The sequence below is a fragment of the Mustela lutreola genome, chromosome 17, assembly GCF_030435805.1.
Source record: "Mustela lutreola isolate mMusLut2 chromosome 17, mMusLut2.pri, whole genome shotgun sequence".
Classification (NCBI taxonomy): Eukaryota; Metazoa; Chordata; class Mammalia; order Carnivora; family Mustelidae; genus Mustela; species Mustela lutreola.
In genome coordinates, this window is record NC_081306.1 from 36,309,039 (window position 1) to 36,324,054 (window position 15,016).

At 45.3% G+C, this 15,016-nt stretch overlaps 1 protein-coding gene across 3 annotated transcripts in view; it reads left to right on the forward strand.

Moving 5' to 3' along the window:
- Window positions 1–1,374: 1,374 nt before the first annotated feature.
- The window catches only part of SDK1 (sidekick cell adhesion molecule 1), an 867,118-nt gene continuing 853,476 nt past the window's right edge, over window positions 1,375–15,016 (forward strand). For all 3 annotated transcript variants that reach the window (XM_059154465.1, XM_059154466.1, XM_059154467.1), the window contains exon 1: window positions 1,375–1,857. In XM_059154465.1, coding sequence (XP_059010448.1) covers window positions 1,629–1,857 — 229 coding nt within the window. In that variant the 5' untranslated portion in view covers window positions 1,375–1,628. The remainder of the gene's footprint in view (window positions 1,858–15,016) is intronic.

Below are 15,016 nucleotides of genomic sequence, written 5' to 3' on the forward strand. Positions count from 1 at the left end.
GGTAGCGCTTGATAGGTGCTCTGGCAGCGGGAGCTAGTTCCCTCGCATGAACATGGAAGACCGAGACCGGGCTCTTCTCTCCCTCGCCTGGGGCAACGAACGGACAATCACAGGGAACCTGCACCCAGTGCTTCTTAGAGATCCAGCACCAAACCAGGCGCACGCCCTGTCCCGCTGCCATCACCACTTACATGATCTCAATCATCACATGCCCCCAGGCTCCTCCAGGCCAACTGCCAACAGCATCAGACTGTGTGTCACCTTCCAGGCCTCCTCCCACAAAAACACTGGCCTCCCAGCCCCCGCAGCTCTTAGTTCACCCCATAAACCCTGCTAATGCTTACCACATGCGGCTGAGCTTCAGCGCCCCGCCCCACGCCCCTGCTCCCGGCTCCCCAGGCCTGGCGCTAGGAGACCCTTGCTTCCAAGACGCCCTTCCCCGCTAGAAGAACTTCACCCGAGGGCACCCTTCCCGCTAGCAGACCCTGCCCCTAAGGGACCCTTCCCCTAAGACACCCTCTCCCTAAGAGATCCTTCCTCCAAGGACCCCTTCCCCTAGGAGACGGTTCCCAGAGACCGCCCCCACCCCCCGCCTTGGCGGGAAGCGGCCGGCGCTGTGGTCCCCGCAGGCCATACATGACCTTGGACGCCTCTCCAAAGCCAGCGTCCACTGCTGGCAACAGGCGGCGGGTCTACACCCAGTGGTGCCTTTTGTTGCTAAGAACTGGAAACCCGATCGCGCTTGTTTCTCCTTTGCAATCCCAGTAACTCAGCGCTTAACCGCTCGAACACCCACCTAGGGGCCGGAGCGGGCGGATCGCAGGGCAGGGGCGGGGAGGGAAGGGCCGGCTAGAGGAGGGCGGGCTGGAGGCTCCGGGAGGGGCGCGCCCACCTGCACCCGCCAGAGGCTCCGCCGCCCGGCCCACCTACTCCTCTGCCGCGGGTGCGCCAGCCCACCTGCGAGACCGCACGCCTGGAGTCGAGCAAGGCCCGAGCCGCCCCCGCCCCCGCCCCCACCCCTGCGGCCCGCGCAGCCCCCGCCCGAGCTGCCCGCCCAGCGCGTGCTGAGACGGCGCCGGCCTGCAGTACGCTCCGCGCGTCCCTAGGGGGCGCAGCCGGCGCAGAAAGCCGCCGAGGCGAGCCCGAGGCCCGGCGCGAAATTCCAGGCGGGCGGGCGCGGCGAGTTTGAAAACAGGCAAGGGCGTGGGGGCGGGGCGCGAGTCCCGCGAGCCTCCTCCCTGCGGCCAATCAGCGGCGGCGGCGGGCGCGGGCGGGCGGCGCGTGCTGCCGGGCTGTGAATGGGGCGCGGCAGCGGCGGAGGGCGAGCGCCAGCGCGGGCGGGCGCACTTTCTCCTCAGCGCCGGGCGGGGGCGGCGGTGGCGGCGACGTCTCCTCCTCCTCAGCGCCGGCCGGACCCTCCGGGAGACGCGGCGCGGCCCGGGCGCTCCGGCTGCGGGGGCGCTGGGGGCGGCTTGACAAGAATTTCGCCCGCTGACAACTTCTTCTCCGCCGCGCCCCTCCGCCGCCCCCCGGCCCCCGCACCTGGCTGCTCAGCCGGCGGCCACCGCCCGCCCGTCCCGCTCGCGGGGCCCGAGGCCGGGTGCGGGCGGCGGCGGCTCCTCCTCAGCATGGCCCGGGGCGGCGGCGGCGCGGCGGGCCCGGGGCGGCCGCGGGGGTCCTCGCCCGGCCCCGAGCGGCGGCAGCGGCCCCGGGGAGCCCGCGCGGCGCCCGAGAGCCCCGGCCGGGACGCGGGGGAGCGCGGCGGGCGGCCGGCGACAAAGTTGAGCGCGGGCCGGAGGCGCGGATGGTGGGCGCTCCTGGCGCTGCAGCTGCACTTGCTCCGGGCGCTGGCTCAAGGTAGGCGCGGGGCTGGTGCCGGGGTCGGGGCAGGGGCGCGGGGCCGGGGAGAGCCCGAGCCGTCGGGGCCGCGAGGCGGGCGGCGGGGCTTGACGCAGCGGGCCGGGCGGCCGCGGGAGCGCTCGCCCGCCAGACGAGCCCTGCGGGGCTCTGTCGCCGGCGGGAGCGGAGCCCTGCGGCCCCAGCCGCCCAAGTTGGGGGCCGGCCGCTGGTCGGAGCCCGGCGCCCCCCGCGGGCGGCGGGCCGGCATCTCCGTGGGACTTGGGGGGCGCGTGGTGGGAGCCTCCGTGCGGTCCTGCCCGGGTCGCGATCCCGCACGACCGGCTGCCGGAGCCCGGGACGGGGGAGGGGGATGCAGACAGCCGCGAGCAAAACTTTGGGTGCGGGTGGCTTTGCCCCCCTCCTGGGCTGCCGGCGAGAGCGCAGCGGGGCGGGGCGGGGGTCTCTAACCCGGAGCCTCGCTCGCCTAGGACGCCGAGGACCGCTGCACGGGGAGCTTCCCCGCCTCCGTCCGGGTCCTGTTAAAAACCCGTTGGCGCGTAGCATCCTTCTCCGCTGAAGTTGGCTGGTCTGGAAAGGGTGAAGCTGGAAGCAGATAACAAAAATGCAGGCAGGAGTAGGTGCCTCCTCCGGGGAAGGTCTTTAACTCGGGTTAGCGTACCCCTGCTGTTGCCGGCAGCTGGAGCCAAGCTGGCTTGGCTTGGGGGTTCTTTAGCGGCGTGGGGTGGTGGCGGGGGATACTACTGTCCCTGGAAGGAGCCGGCGCTCTAAACTTCAATTAGCCGTGCGCTGTGTCCAGTGGCGGCGAGGGACGTGAAGGGACGTGTAACAGTTGGGATGTGTTCACGTCTGCAAGGTAGGAACTCACAACTGGCCCCGGAGAGTGCAGGCACTCACTCTCGGGTCTCTCTCGTTCTTGCTGACCTAACGTTATCTCAACCCGGCTCCTCCCCGCCCCCCCCCCCCCCCCCGGCTCTCCTAACACCTGCTTTCAGGTTTTGCAGCGTGAAAACAAATCGCCGTATTTCTGGTTAACTCCTCCATTACTAGGAAAATCTTCATTTCTCTCTCTCTCTCTCTGTGTATGTGCGCACACGCTTCTTTTTGCCTAATGACTGACTTCGGTAGAAAAGCGTTTATTAAGTCATTTTGTAAAATGGGATCTGTAGATTGCTAAAGAAGCCAGGTTCAGATGAAGAAAGCTAAATCACTTAGGGCTGACTTTTAGAATGCAGATGGTGTTTATTATTTTCTTTCTTTCTTTTTTTAAATGCAGTGACTTGCACTTTGCAATAAGCCCTGCACATTTGTACATTTGGTGATTTGTGCCCAAGTTCACAAGGGGGTCCTGGTGGTGGTGGGGCAAATCCGGTGGCCTTGTTTTAAAGTATATTACAAGGATTTCAAGTTATTGGTTGCACTCTGACGGCTGTATAATGTGTCGCATTTTTACAGCTGTAATGCTGATGAAAATATGTAATTAAAATGCACTAAGGCAACAGTTAAACTTTGATAGGAAGGAATATTTTATTCCTTGTTGCAAGTGAAAACATTGGTACCTGTTTTACATTTATATGGTTTATGAAAGTGTACAGGTCTTTTAGTGTAAAATTTCAAATGGGTTGTCACAAATTTTAAATTCATTGACAGGCTTCTGTTCTCTGTGCTCTGTGAAATGTGTAATATATCCATCATTTTTTATATCATATTGAAAATTCATATTACTGGAGAGATGTCACCATTTGACAAAAGCTCATGTATCTTGAAAATGAAAATTCTGCTGCTGCTATAGAGATTTCTGATGGGATGATGAGTTGGTCATATGCAAGGGAATATATTCTCTTGAATCTTATCAGATAAAATGTAACATTCTAAATGGAATACTTAACACCAAGCTGGAACTAGTCATAAGTACAGTATCATTGTGTCACTAGGTGAAGCATTTCCTATTTTTTCTTTGTTTTTCTTCTAATGGTATTTCATGTGGTTAGGCTTAGTCATGATATTTTAGGAGAAAAGTGCAACATCGAGTAGTGAAAGTTACATATACTTACCTCTCCTAAGTTACCCATTTGGCCATTATGAGAAATAACAAGGTTCAGATCTTCCAAATATAACTTAAATATGCCTTGGGGTTTCTTTCTACATGGTAATGAGAATTTCTGAGTTATACTCTGCTTATTGGGGTGTGTGTGTCTGTCTGTCTGTCTGTAACGCTTCTAGATTCTTAAAGACTTAAGTCTTTAATTCTGAAAGGCAGGTGGCAATGCATGCTTTCTTATTATTGTCCACCAAGGAGCCAGATTTGAGTTTATTTAAGTAGGCTCCACTCCCAACATGGGGCTTGAACTCATGACCCTGACGTCAAGAGTTGCATGAACCACAGGCTGAGCCAGCCAGGTGTCCCCAGACTTGAATGTTTGGGGAGATGCCTTCTGAAGTGAAGGATGGCTGGGTCATAAGTATCATATGTGTTTAGTCTGTGGTGCCCTAGTTGTTGTTTTTAGATTTTATTTATTTCAGAGAGAGAGAGAGAGGATGAGAGAGAGGTAGGGTCAGAGGAAGAAAAACGGACTCCTTGCAGAGCAGGGAGCCCGATGAGGAACTCTATCCAGGGACTCCAGGATCATGACCTGAGCCGAAGGCAGTGGCCCAACCAACTGAGCCACCCAGGTGCATGTGTGGTGCCCTAGTTTTACTGCTAGATCTTTTGACTGGCTTATTGATTCTAGAAATGTTTAGTATGGCTTCCTATGTTCATTATAGCCTCTTCAGGCTGAGAGGTAGAAATGCTCTTCTTAGTTATTGTTTTGGGGTTGCCCATCGTTCTCAGTTTCTCTTTTGGAGTTATTGCCAGTCACTTAGATTGATGGTTCTCGAACTTTTGTGTGTATCAGAGTTTCCTGGGGAATTTGGTGATCCTGTAGAACACAGCTTGCTTTCCAGTTGATTTTGATACGTACTAGGGTTTGAGAGCACTGAGTTAGATTGCTTTATGTCTTTCCTCATTCCAGTAGCCTGCTGCTTTCCTGGAGCCTCTCTAGCTCATGTTTCTCTACCTTGGGTACACATTGGAGTCATGGGGTTGCTTTAAACCATACTGAAGCCTGGATCTCATTTCCAGAATTTGAGGTTTGACCTGGGTGTCAGATTTTAAGAACTCCTTAGGGGATTCCAATGTTCAGGCAGGTTTGAGAACCATTGTTCTAACCCTTTAAATGAGAAATTGCACATGATGCAATTTCCCCTTTAACCTTGTTGCTGGCCTTGTCGTTTTGTAGCACTCCACTGCCCCCCAAATTCCAGTGACCTTTATGCACCTTGAGCTTTTCACTTAAACTTGTTTCATGTCTGTGATCTCAAACTTTGAAGTTTCTCCCTGACTTAACTCTGCTTTTAATCACTTATTCTGTTTATTCCCACTGTTGGGCTCCTACTTTGTGCTAGTGTGAGGAATGCATCAGAATCACCAGTGAACTTGAAAAATAGAATCATCTGGGCTCCACCTTTGATCTAGAGGGTCTCTGGAAGATGAATTTGTGCATTTACAAAAGCTCCCCAGGTGATGCTTCTCTGTTTGTGCTCTGGTTTTATCCTTGTTGGTCAATCCTGTAATCTCCCTCAGTTCTCTGTCATTGTTAGTCTGACTACACGTGGTCTGGATGCTTACCTGGACTCCTACCTGGACCACTTTCCTCAGGTCAGTTCCCAGCCTTGGGTAAGCTCTGCTAATTGGGCTTCTCTGCCACTGGTTTGGTGAAGAAGTCACAAAACGGTGCTAACTGGGTTTACCGCAAATCTAGCTTCCTCTTGGGGCCTTATGCTTTTATTATCCCAGAAGCATTTGGTTTCGCCTTTTGCTCTTGGACCCCCTTTCTTACTGCTTTATGGTTTGAATTTCATCTGGAACTTGAGTTCCAGACTACCTGCTCTACTGGAGAGTCTTCACAGAGAGTGCTACACTAAGTGCTCAGATACTCACTGATTACATTTTATTAGGCTACTGTATGTTTAACAGATGGCAACTGGCCACTCGGTTGGTAACTGTCTTGTAAATCCAGTAATAAGCAATTATCACCCTCTATGAAGCCTTATGTATAGCCACCTGTAGCTAACCTTTATTAGGCCTTCTTATGTGCCAGACACTAAGTGCTTTATAAGTAGGCTCATTTACTCTTCCCAACAACCCCTGAGAGGTAAGTAGCATTTTGTACTCATTTTACCTGTGGGGAAACTGAGGCACTGAGGTGGTAACTAATTGGCTTGAGGTCCTGAGACTAATGGAGCCAAAATGGAAAGCAGGCTGCTTAATCCACAGTCTCTTTGTAACCAGTCGGCTGGATTGCCTTCCATGTAGCCTAGAGCTTTCTATGGGGAGAGAGAACCATCAGATCAGTACCAAGGGAATTGGTGGTTGGTGTTTTCTAAATACTGTATTGTTGTTACTGGGCCCCAAAGTTCAGGTTCCCGTATTTACTGTTGTCATTGTTAAATTCCGTTGGATAATTTGGAAGAGAGAAGAGGAAATATGCATATCCCCCTCCATAGACCCATTCCTCTCCCATAATAAAATGACTATTGCCATTTTGGAGTTTTTCTTCACAAAGAATTTTTTTTCATACTGTAATTTTCAAATTCCAACTGAGACTAGGTTATGGCAGTCTGCTGGCAAATACGAGTGCCGCAGAATTGACCACTGGGAGTGTACCACCATTTCTTTGAGGAACAGTTGGAAAATTCTTTTATCTGCGTTCAAGTACATGCGTTTAAGTCCTTTACATGCAAAATAAAGAGGTGGGGTTTGTAAGGTACAGAATTTTTGTTAGTTTGCTTCAGCATGCCTTTTATCTTACATGGTTAAGTTTAGCTACAATACTGGGATTATACCTAACTAGGAAGTTTCCCTTACATGTTCCCTACCTCTTAAATATTGGGCAAAACAAAGGGGAACTCTGATAAGTTAGATGGGTAATTAAGTGGACTCTAGTAAGATGTCTTTAAATTCTACCTACCAGTTGCCTTTATATTCTACTCTTTAGTGCCCTTCCATGTTTTCTGTTTCAAAACATGAACTTGGGGCCATCCTCTAGGTGTCCTCTGGATTAGAGGCCAGTAATGTTAGTTGACTAAATCTACAGAATGGAACAGACCCAGAGTGAGTAGGAAAAGAGAGAAACTGGTTTTTACTAGGTCACAACTTAGATTTCTGCAAGAAATAATAAAAGGTGTATTTTTTAAAGAAAATTTTTATTTTTATTTTTATTTTCTATATCTCGTGTTGGACTTGAACTTACAATCTCGAGATAAAGAGTTGCATGCTCTTCCAAATGAGCCAGCCAGGTGTCCCTAAAAGCTGTAGTTTTAAGAGTAGATCCTTGAAGTCCAAATCCATGGAAGATGAGTAAAGCTGAGGGTGAGGAATAAAAATGAAGTTGAAAGGTATAAGGAGGAGTTATAGTAGAATTATTTTTTAAAATGTGAAGATATTTCACTTTTTATTTGGTTAAATATTTTTGCTAAGTGATGATACATTTCTACCTAATGTAACTGATCATTTTAATTTGTATATTTGTTATTTGTATATTTTTTACTGTAATTAGGCTCCAACATACCTATAAGTTACTTTCTTAAATTTCCCCCATATTTGTAAATCTCTTAATAAAAAAGGCATAAGCATTTGTACCCATGATCCTGACCAATATATTTTGTCAACTGGGACAGAGAATATGGGACCTCCTGCCATCTTTTTGTATTAGCATATAGAAATTAGTCCCAAGTTTTTCAGTGAATCTCTGCAATGCAAAAATCTGTCAGAGTTGGACAGGTACTTACCTGCCACTTATTGATCCCATATCTGAGACTGGTTCTGGAGATATATATTTTTAGTCTTAGAGATTCTTTGTATTAACACTATTCTTGCTATATCTAAATATAAAAATGAATAAACGATATTATGGGAGCACTGCTTTAGGAAGCCCTAGTTATTTATATATTTGCTATTCTAGTATTTAGGTGGTCTGGCCTCTTGACAGGCAACTCTAAAGCCTTACCCTGCCCCCTGCCCCCACAGTCTTTTGTGGGAATGAGAATACTTTTGCAAAGCTTTTCTAGAAACATGGATGTGGTGAATGGAAAAGGTGGTGGGCTAAGTGTCAGTAGACTTGGTTTTTATTTCACTCTAACTAACTTGCAATATGAACAAATCTTTTAGCCTCTCTGGGTCTGTTTTCTCACCTGTGAAAGGAAGGGGTTAGACTAGATCATTAAAATTGTTCTGCTCTGATTCTCTGATTTTCTGTATGTTGTCATATCCTTTTTGCCCTTTACTTGATGCTAGTGTGTGTCCTTTCTGGGGATTCTGTAACTCCATATGTCTTAGCTTTTGGAACCTAATTCTCTTCATTTTACTTTTTCCAGGGTATTTAAAATATCAAAGACCACTAAGATGCAGTACAGAATTTCTCTGCTGTCTAGCGCATGATGTATTTACTCTAGCCTGAAAATGGTTCATGTTCAAAACTTTAGGTTCTGTAAAATGAATTAGTACCATAATTTATCTCTGTAAGCCCACAGTTTGGAGAAATAAATTTCCTTAAAAATATGAAATGCTTATTTATTTAAATGGCTGGAAGAAGAAAGGGCAAGAGTAATTGAAATATACTGGAGGTAATTAATGCAGAGAGAAGTTTAAAAAGATATGAAATAGTGATGGGTATGAGAATGCTTATATTTATAGGACAGTGACCATCAGTAATTTAAAGAGATTGGTAGATGGTGTTTGTTGATGTTTCTGTGCTCAACCTAATGTTATGTTGGTTAATTGTATTCCTTAGGGACTCAGAGTAAATCAAAAGGCCCTCAAAATTAACACAAGAACTGTTTTTCATACTAACAGGCTTAGTGGCACTCTGTTGATATACAATGTCTAGTGAAGATAAGAGCTATCAGTTAAATAATCCAATTTCTTGACAACACATGTCAGTCAAGTAACTCTATTAATTTACTGATCTTTGGAGATTAGCTTGTTGAACATGGGCAAGACTATAGTTTCTGCACTGTTTTTGGCTTTGCTAGGTATCCATTTAACTGACAAGGCCAGCCTTTAGAGATATGGCTGTAGAGAATGGGCTAGACTTGTGGGCCTGTATTATTACATGGATAAAATTAACATTTGGTGCAATGTTCTGTTTCCTTTTCTCTTTCAGAACTCTCCTCTGTATTCTAGACATGATTACTTATCATGAGAGGTTTGGAAGCTGTCAGATACATAAGCCTGATTTTTACAAAGATGAATGATCTTTCCAAGAAAAAAACAATATAGGGAGGCAACCAAAGAATGGCTATGTCTACTTAAAGAGGAGTGCCAGTAGTTGCCTTTATGTATTTATGTATGTATTTGTTTATATAATGCATGGGTGGTGGGGAAGTAGAGAGGGGGGGAGAGAGAATCTTAAACAGAGGTTCTTCATCTAGTGTGGAGCCCAGCGTGGACTCCCAACTCACAAGCCTGATGTCATGACCTGAGCTGAAATCAGGAGTTGGATGCTCAACCAACTGAACCACCCTGGTGCCCCAGTAGTTGCCTTTATTAAGAATAATCAGTGGTGGGAATTTTAGCAACCCAAGTAGATGACTAGTTAGGAAAAATAATTCGGGTAAGGAGGGAGTTTTACAGCTTTTATCGCATAGGTATAACCTATCCTACTTAGGTAAGGGTGATCATCTCCAGGAGTTGTAGTTTCTGTGGGTTCTTTGGTGCGACCCTTTATTTATTTTGTGTATTTGTGCTTTATTCATGAAAAAGGGACTATTTCCAAAGTGAAGGTCGGTTCTGTTTGCCTTCTCCCTATGTGTTAAATGGGGTGGAAAAAAGAATAGGGGATTTTCATTTTGTGGACCAAGCCCTTATATACAATGAGTGTCAGTGTTGATTTAATACATGAACCACCAGATGGCAACAGAAAAAGTGTTTATAGAGGATATAATCTATAGTTTTCACAGCTATTTTTTTTTCCTTCTATGGTTACAGTACTTGTAAGTATACTTATGTAATACATAAAATATTTGACTGTGAGCAAGATGAGTTTATAGTACCTGACAATGCAAATCACAATCAGCAGATAGAATATTGGTAAAGTATTACTAGAAAAAGACAATTTCTTTATACAAACACATGTATAAACTGTTGCCAGAGAGAGTGGGTTTCCAAATATGCAACTTCATGTTTTATGTTATTGTACAGTTATGCTTTTACTTCTAATTTTTTTGTTAGTAGTTAGATTTATGGTAAGCTGTGATGATTTGCAGAGCATAAAAGGAAACATGGCTCTTACCCTATAGCATTTTATGTAGCATCTTTTAAAGGAGATACACAAGTTTACAAATATTGAACATATTTATGTATTATCTGGCCAAAGGTATTTTTACTTTATGTCAAATTTGTTTTATTTTTGCCTTGTAGGCATGTCCCCCGTTTCTAAGTGTGTCTTCTTGGCTCTTCTAAGGTTTTTTTCCTTCCTTTTTCTTAGCTAAGACTCTTGGCTGCAAGCTAGAAACTCAGTCTGAATTACTTAAGAAAAAAAAGGATTTCATTGGAGGCATCCTGGGGTATCACAGTGTAACAAGAAGAATACCTTGAAACTTGGCAAATTTAGGATTCAGATCTACCTTAGGAAAAACTAGAGCCAAGTGCTCAAAACCTCTCAGGTATTGTCCTCTCTGTCATCCTCTCTCAGGTTGCTTCTGTTCCTGTGTTTGGTGTCATTCTTGACTGTCACTGAAAATTGGCTTTATCTCTGTGACTCAAACACAGCTATCATCAGTCTTAACATTTCTAATGCTTCAGAACCTGAGGTAAAAGATTGGCCTAAAGTTTTGGTCCGGAGTCCAAAATCTGTGAAAGGGTCAGATGGCTGTTTTAAAAGCATAATCTCAACAAGGGGAGAAAGCATTTTGATTGCAAAGCTGAGAGTAGATTGGGAAAAACCAGAATGCATCACTCTAGGTAAGTTAGGCTCTATCAGCAGTTGAGGTGAGAGAAGGTAGTTTGGACTGGGCTAGGTTGGTAGTGTTGGAGAGGGACAGATGAAGATGTTGTAGAGACAGATTTAGGACACCCTCCCTCCCCGCAAAAAGACAGGATTTGGTAAGGTAATAGTTTGGATATGGAAGGAGGATGCCATGCGAGATGTTCAGGTTTCTGACTGGCATGACGAGTTGGTTAGTGTAGTCATTTGCTGAGGTTGGACGGCTTCAGTTTGGGCAGTATGGTTGTGATTTTTGCGGGTTTTGATATGTTAATGTGAGGTACTTTTGGGGCATCCAAACAGCTGTTACGAAGTATCAGATACATATTTTTCAGTCAAAGGTGAGGTCTGGGCTTTTGCTGTAAATATTTGTGGAGAAGGTATAGTCTGTCGTTTAAGAGGATGGGATTGGCCTAAAATGGACTGAGTCATTTGCTAGCTGTGCTCCCTAAGGTTGGCTTAGTCATCTTTTAGTATTTCTCATTCCTGAAGTAGGTATAGTATTTGCACCTATGTCATAGAGCTGCTGTGAGGATCAGTTGGTATGGTTGCAGGTAAGGTGTTTAGCACCTTAGCAATTACGTAGCATACATCCCATCGGTGTTAGGTGGTGGTCTTATTCTTTATGCTTTTGTGGACAGGATTGTGCCTCGTTCACCTATTCTTTTCCCATAGTACTGGATAGTAATGAGCCACTGTAGGGCAGAGTGGGGAGTGTGAACAGTTGACGTGACTGGAGTGTAGCGCTATTAATCTGACTGACTTGATAAACTGAAGGAGGAAGAGATTGGAGTGATGGAAGTGAGGTAGATAATGATAGTGGTAATACTGGAATAAGTATTTTAACTGGGGTGATAGTAGGGTGGCAAAATTGCAATAGTCAGTATTGCTGCGGGGAGGTGAGTACGATGAGAGCAAAGAAGGGACCATTGGATTTGTTGATTAGGTGGGAAAGGTTTATCTTTTTGAGTATAATTCCAAAAGAGTTCTAGGGCTATAAAGCGGATTGAAGTTGGTTACAGAATGAATGAGTAGTGAGAAAATGGAGTCAACAGGTGTGGTTTTTGTTGAAATTATCAAGGAAAAAGAACTATGAAGGCATTTGAAATGTATAGGGACAAAATGATCTTAAAATGCCTTGGGAATATTTATACCAATTTGGAAACTATTCTCAAGGTTGAAAAAAAAGTTGGCTGTTGTCATCTGGCAAAATGGTAAGTAATCATCACAATTCCCTGAAGTGATCATTTGAGTTTCATATTTTGTGACTGTCGCAGGTTTCTAGCAACATTGCCACCAGAGCTGGTTTAGAGGACTTCTACCTGCTACAAACACTTGGAAACTGTGGACGAAATATACTAAGGACAAACAGAAGCATTCCTGAGGCTGATAGACCAGGAAATCCCAGGTGCCAGAAGTGAAAGGAGACCTCAAAGCCAGGGTATGATTGGGAGCTCAAGGCCTGCCCTGCTCTCAGATCTGGTTGTAGGCTTCAAGGGCTTGATCCTGAAGGTGTCAGCAAGGAACAGGAGACATGGTCTTAGATCTCTATGAAGAAGGAAAGTGGGGTTGAGGTCTTCCTACATAAAACTTTGAAGGGTGTCCATCTGTGAAAAGAAGACTAGAAAAACCTAGTTCAAGGAAGTGCAAAGAAACATGTGTCCTTCTGAGGTTGTATATAATTAGAAATAAAAAGAATACAAGAACCATCTGAATCCCAAAGCTGTCCATCACGTTGAGGATGGGTTAAAATTTAACATTTCTTACAGTGCAACTAACCCTCAAGCTGAGAAATTAGTGTGAAACTGTATAGAATTAGTACAGAACTATGTACAGAAACTGTACAGAAATTAGTACAGAACTGTGGAAACAAATGAAGCCTTTAGAAATAAGTGTGAATCTGTCCTCGAGAGCAAACGAAAAATGTGGGATTCTCAAGGAAGAAACAGTTCATGCTGAAGATGAACTTGCAATAAGTAAGTAAGTAAGTAAATAAATTGCCAGCCACACAAGGAAATGAATCAGTATGAAGAAGAGTGGGCAGGAGTTTTTAGTAGGAGAATTGGTATTCCAGGAGGTACTCCTGGGACATAAGACCGAGATTCCTTTGTTAAAATTATTAGAGACAGAAGAGATAAGACTGTAACGAAAGAACACCACAGATTAGAAGATTTGGAAAAGGACCAAAGAGAACTTACAGAAATGAAAATTATGGTTTTTAAAAGTAAACTCAGTAGCTCTTTGAAAAAGAGCACCAGTGCATGGGGTGGAGGGAGGGAGCTCTCAGGTAGAAGGAGAGGGAGAAGCAGACTCCCTGCTGAGCTGGGAGCCAGATGTGGGGCATGATCCCAGAACCCTGAGATTATGACCTGGAGAAAGGCAGACACTTAACCAACTGAACCACCCAGGTGCCGCCATATTACTGATTCTTAAGGTCTGAAGAAATTGCTTGGAATGAAGTTCTGAAGGGTGAAGAGACATAAAACGAGTCCTTGAGACTCATTCTTGACCTGTAGTATGAAAGTCTAGTACCACCTTCTGAGAGCTTCTAGGAAGAGGAAATAGTGGGGGTGGTGGAGGGCACTATCTGAAGATATAATGGCTGAAAATTTTCCATAATAAATGCAAGGCCTAAGTTCTGAGTTCCAAGAAGTGCAGTAGACCACAAGTAGGCTAAATAAAAATAAATTAGACACACTGTGGTTGAAATATTAGAAACAAGACAAAAGCAAAAGCAACCTGAGGGAAGCTGTTGTCCAGACTGGCAGGGATTTTGTTTGAGTCCATATAAGGTAATGTTCAGGAGTAAGTGAAATAAAGCCTTTGTAGATAAAGACAAAGATCCCTCATAGACTTGCTGGAGGAACTATTAAAAGGTGTTCTTCAAGAAGAAAGAAACTGAAACCAGAGGAAGGAGTGAGATGCAAATAGCAAATTGTGAAGTATTTGGAAGCAGTTTCTCAAATTTACTCCATGAAAAGCCTTGTGGTTTGGGAAAAACGAGCATTAGCAGTTTCCACTGATGTGGAGTGGACAGATCAGCTTAAGAGAGAGGGATGCGGAGTTCGTTCATTTAGTGCTTACTGAGGGCTTTCAGGGAGCAAGGCACTGTGTAAAGCAATAAAGGTACTGCTTTACCTTTCATAAAACATGATCAAATGATAATGGTATCATTTGATAAAATTATATCAGTGATACATCATTTGATTTTGTATCATTTATAAATGATAAAACATAGTTCCTTCTCATGGAGCTTACTGCTTCTTAAGGTGGAGACACACTGACAAAATAAAATATAGTTGATTGTGAAGAGCCCTTTCAGGTGGACAGATGATTCGGAACCCGAGAGATGAGCTTCAACAGGATCTTAGCAGGGATACAAGTAGGCAGGCCATGTTAGAGTCTAGGGATTCAGAAACCTGAGCAAGGAATTTAGTGTCTAGATAATGACAGAATTTTGCCAGACAGAAGGACCAACATCAAGACTTTTGTGTTTAGCCAACATATTCCAAAATGGGGTTCTTTACATTCCAAATGGGGATCTTAGCTGTGAAAAAAATTGGACTTAGATCTTAGCTGGGAGCTAGATTAAATGAACAAGGATAAACTCCTTTTTTTTTTTTTTCTTAAAGATTTTAAGAGGAGGAGAGAGAGAGAGCCCATGAGTGCGCGTGCAGGGAGAGCGAGAGAGGGAGAAGTAGGCTCCCTGCTGCTGTGGGGCTCTATCCTAGGTTCCTGGTATCATGGCCTGAGCTGAAGGCAGCCCTTTAACCAACTGAGCCACCCGGGCGCCCCAAGGATAAAGTACTTTTAATAACATTTGAAGAAGAGCAGACATATGGAGGAACATTGTTAAGATATAAAGAAGTTCAGTGGATCAGAATTAATTGCAGGTGAGAATGTAGACATTTGTGATTTGTGGCAAGATGTTATTATCGGCTGATTGTTTTAAATAAACTCCTGACTTTGAAAACAACTTAAATCTAGTATCACAGAATATTATAGTTGGAAAGGTAGAGGTCATCTGTTTCTCTTACAACTGTTCTCTGTGGAATCAAACCTGAAGCCCAAGTTGTGGTGTGCTTCTGTGTTGATGGAGATGTAGTGAATGAAAATTTATAATTTAGCATTTC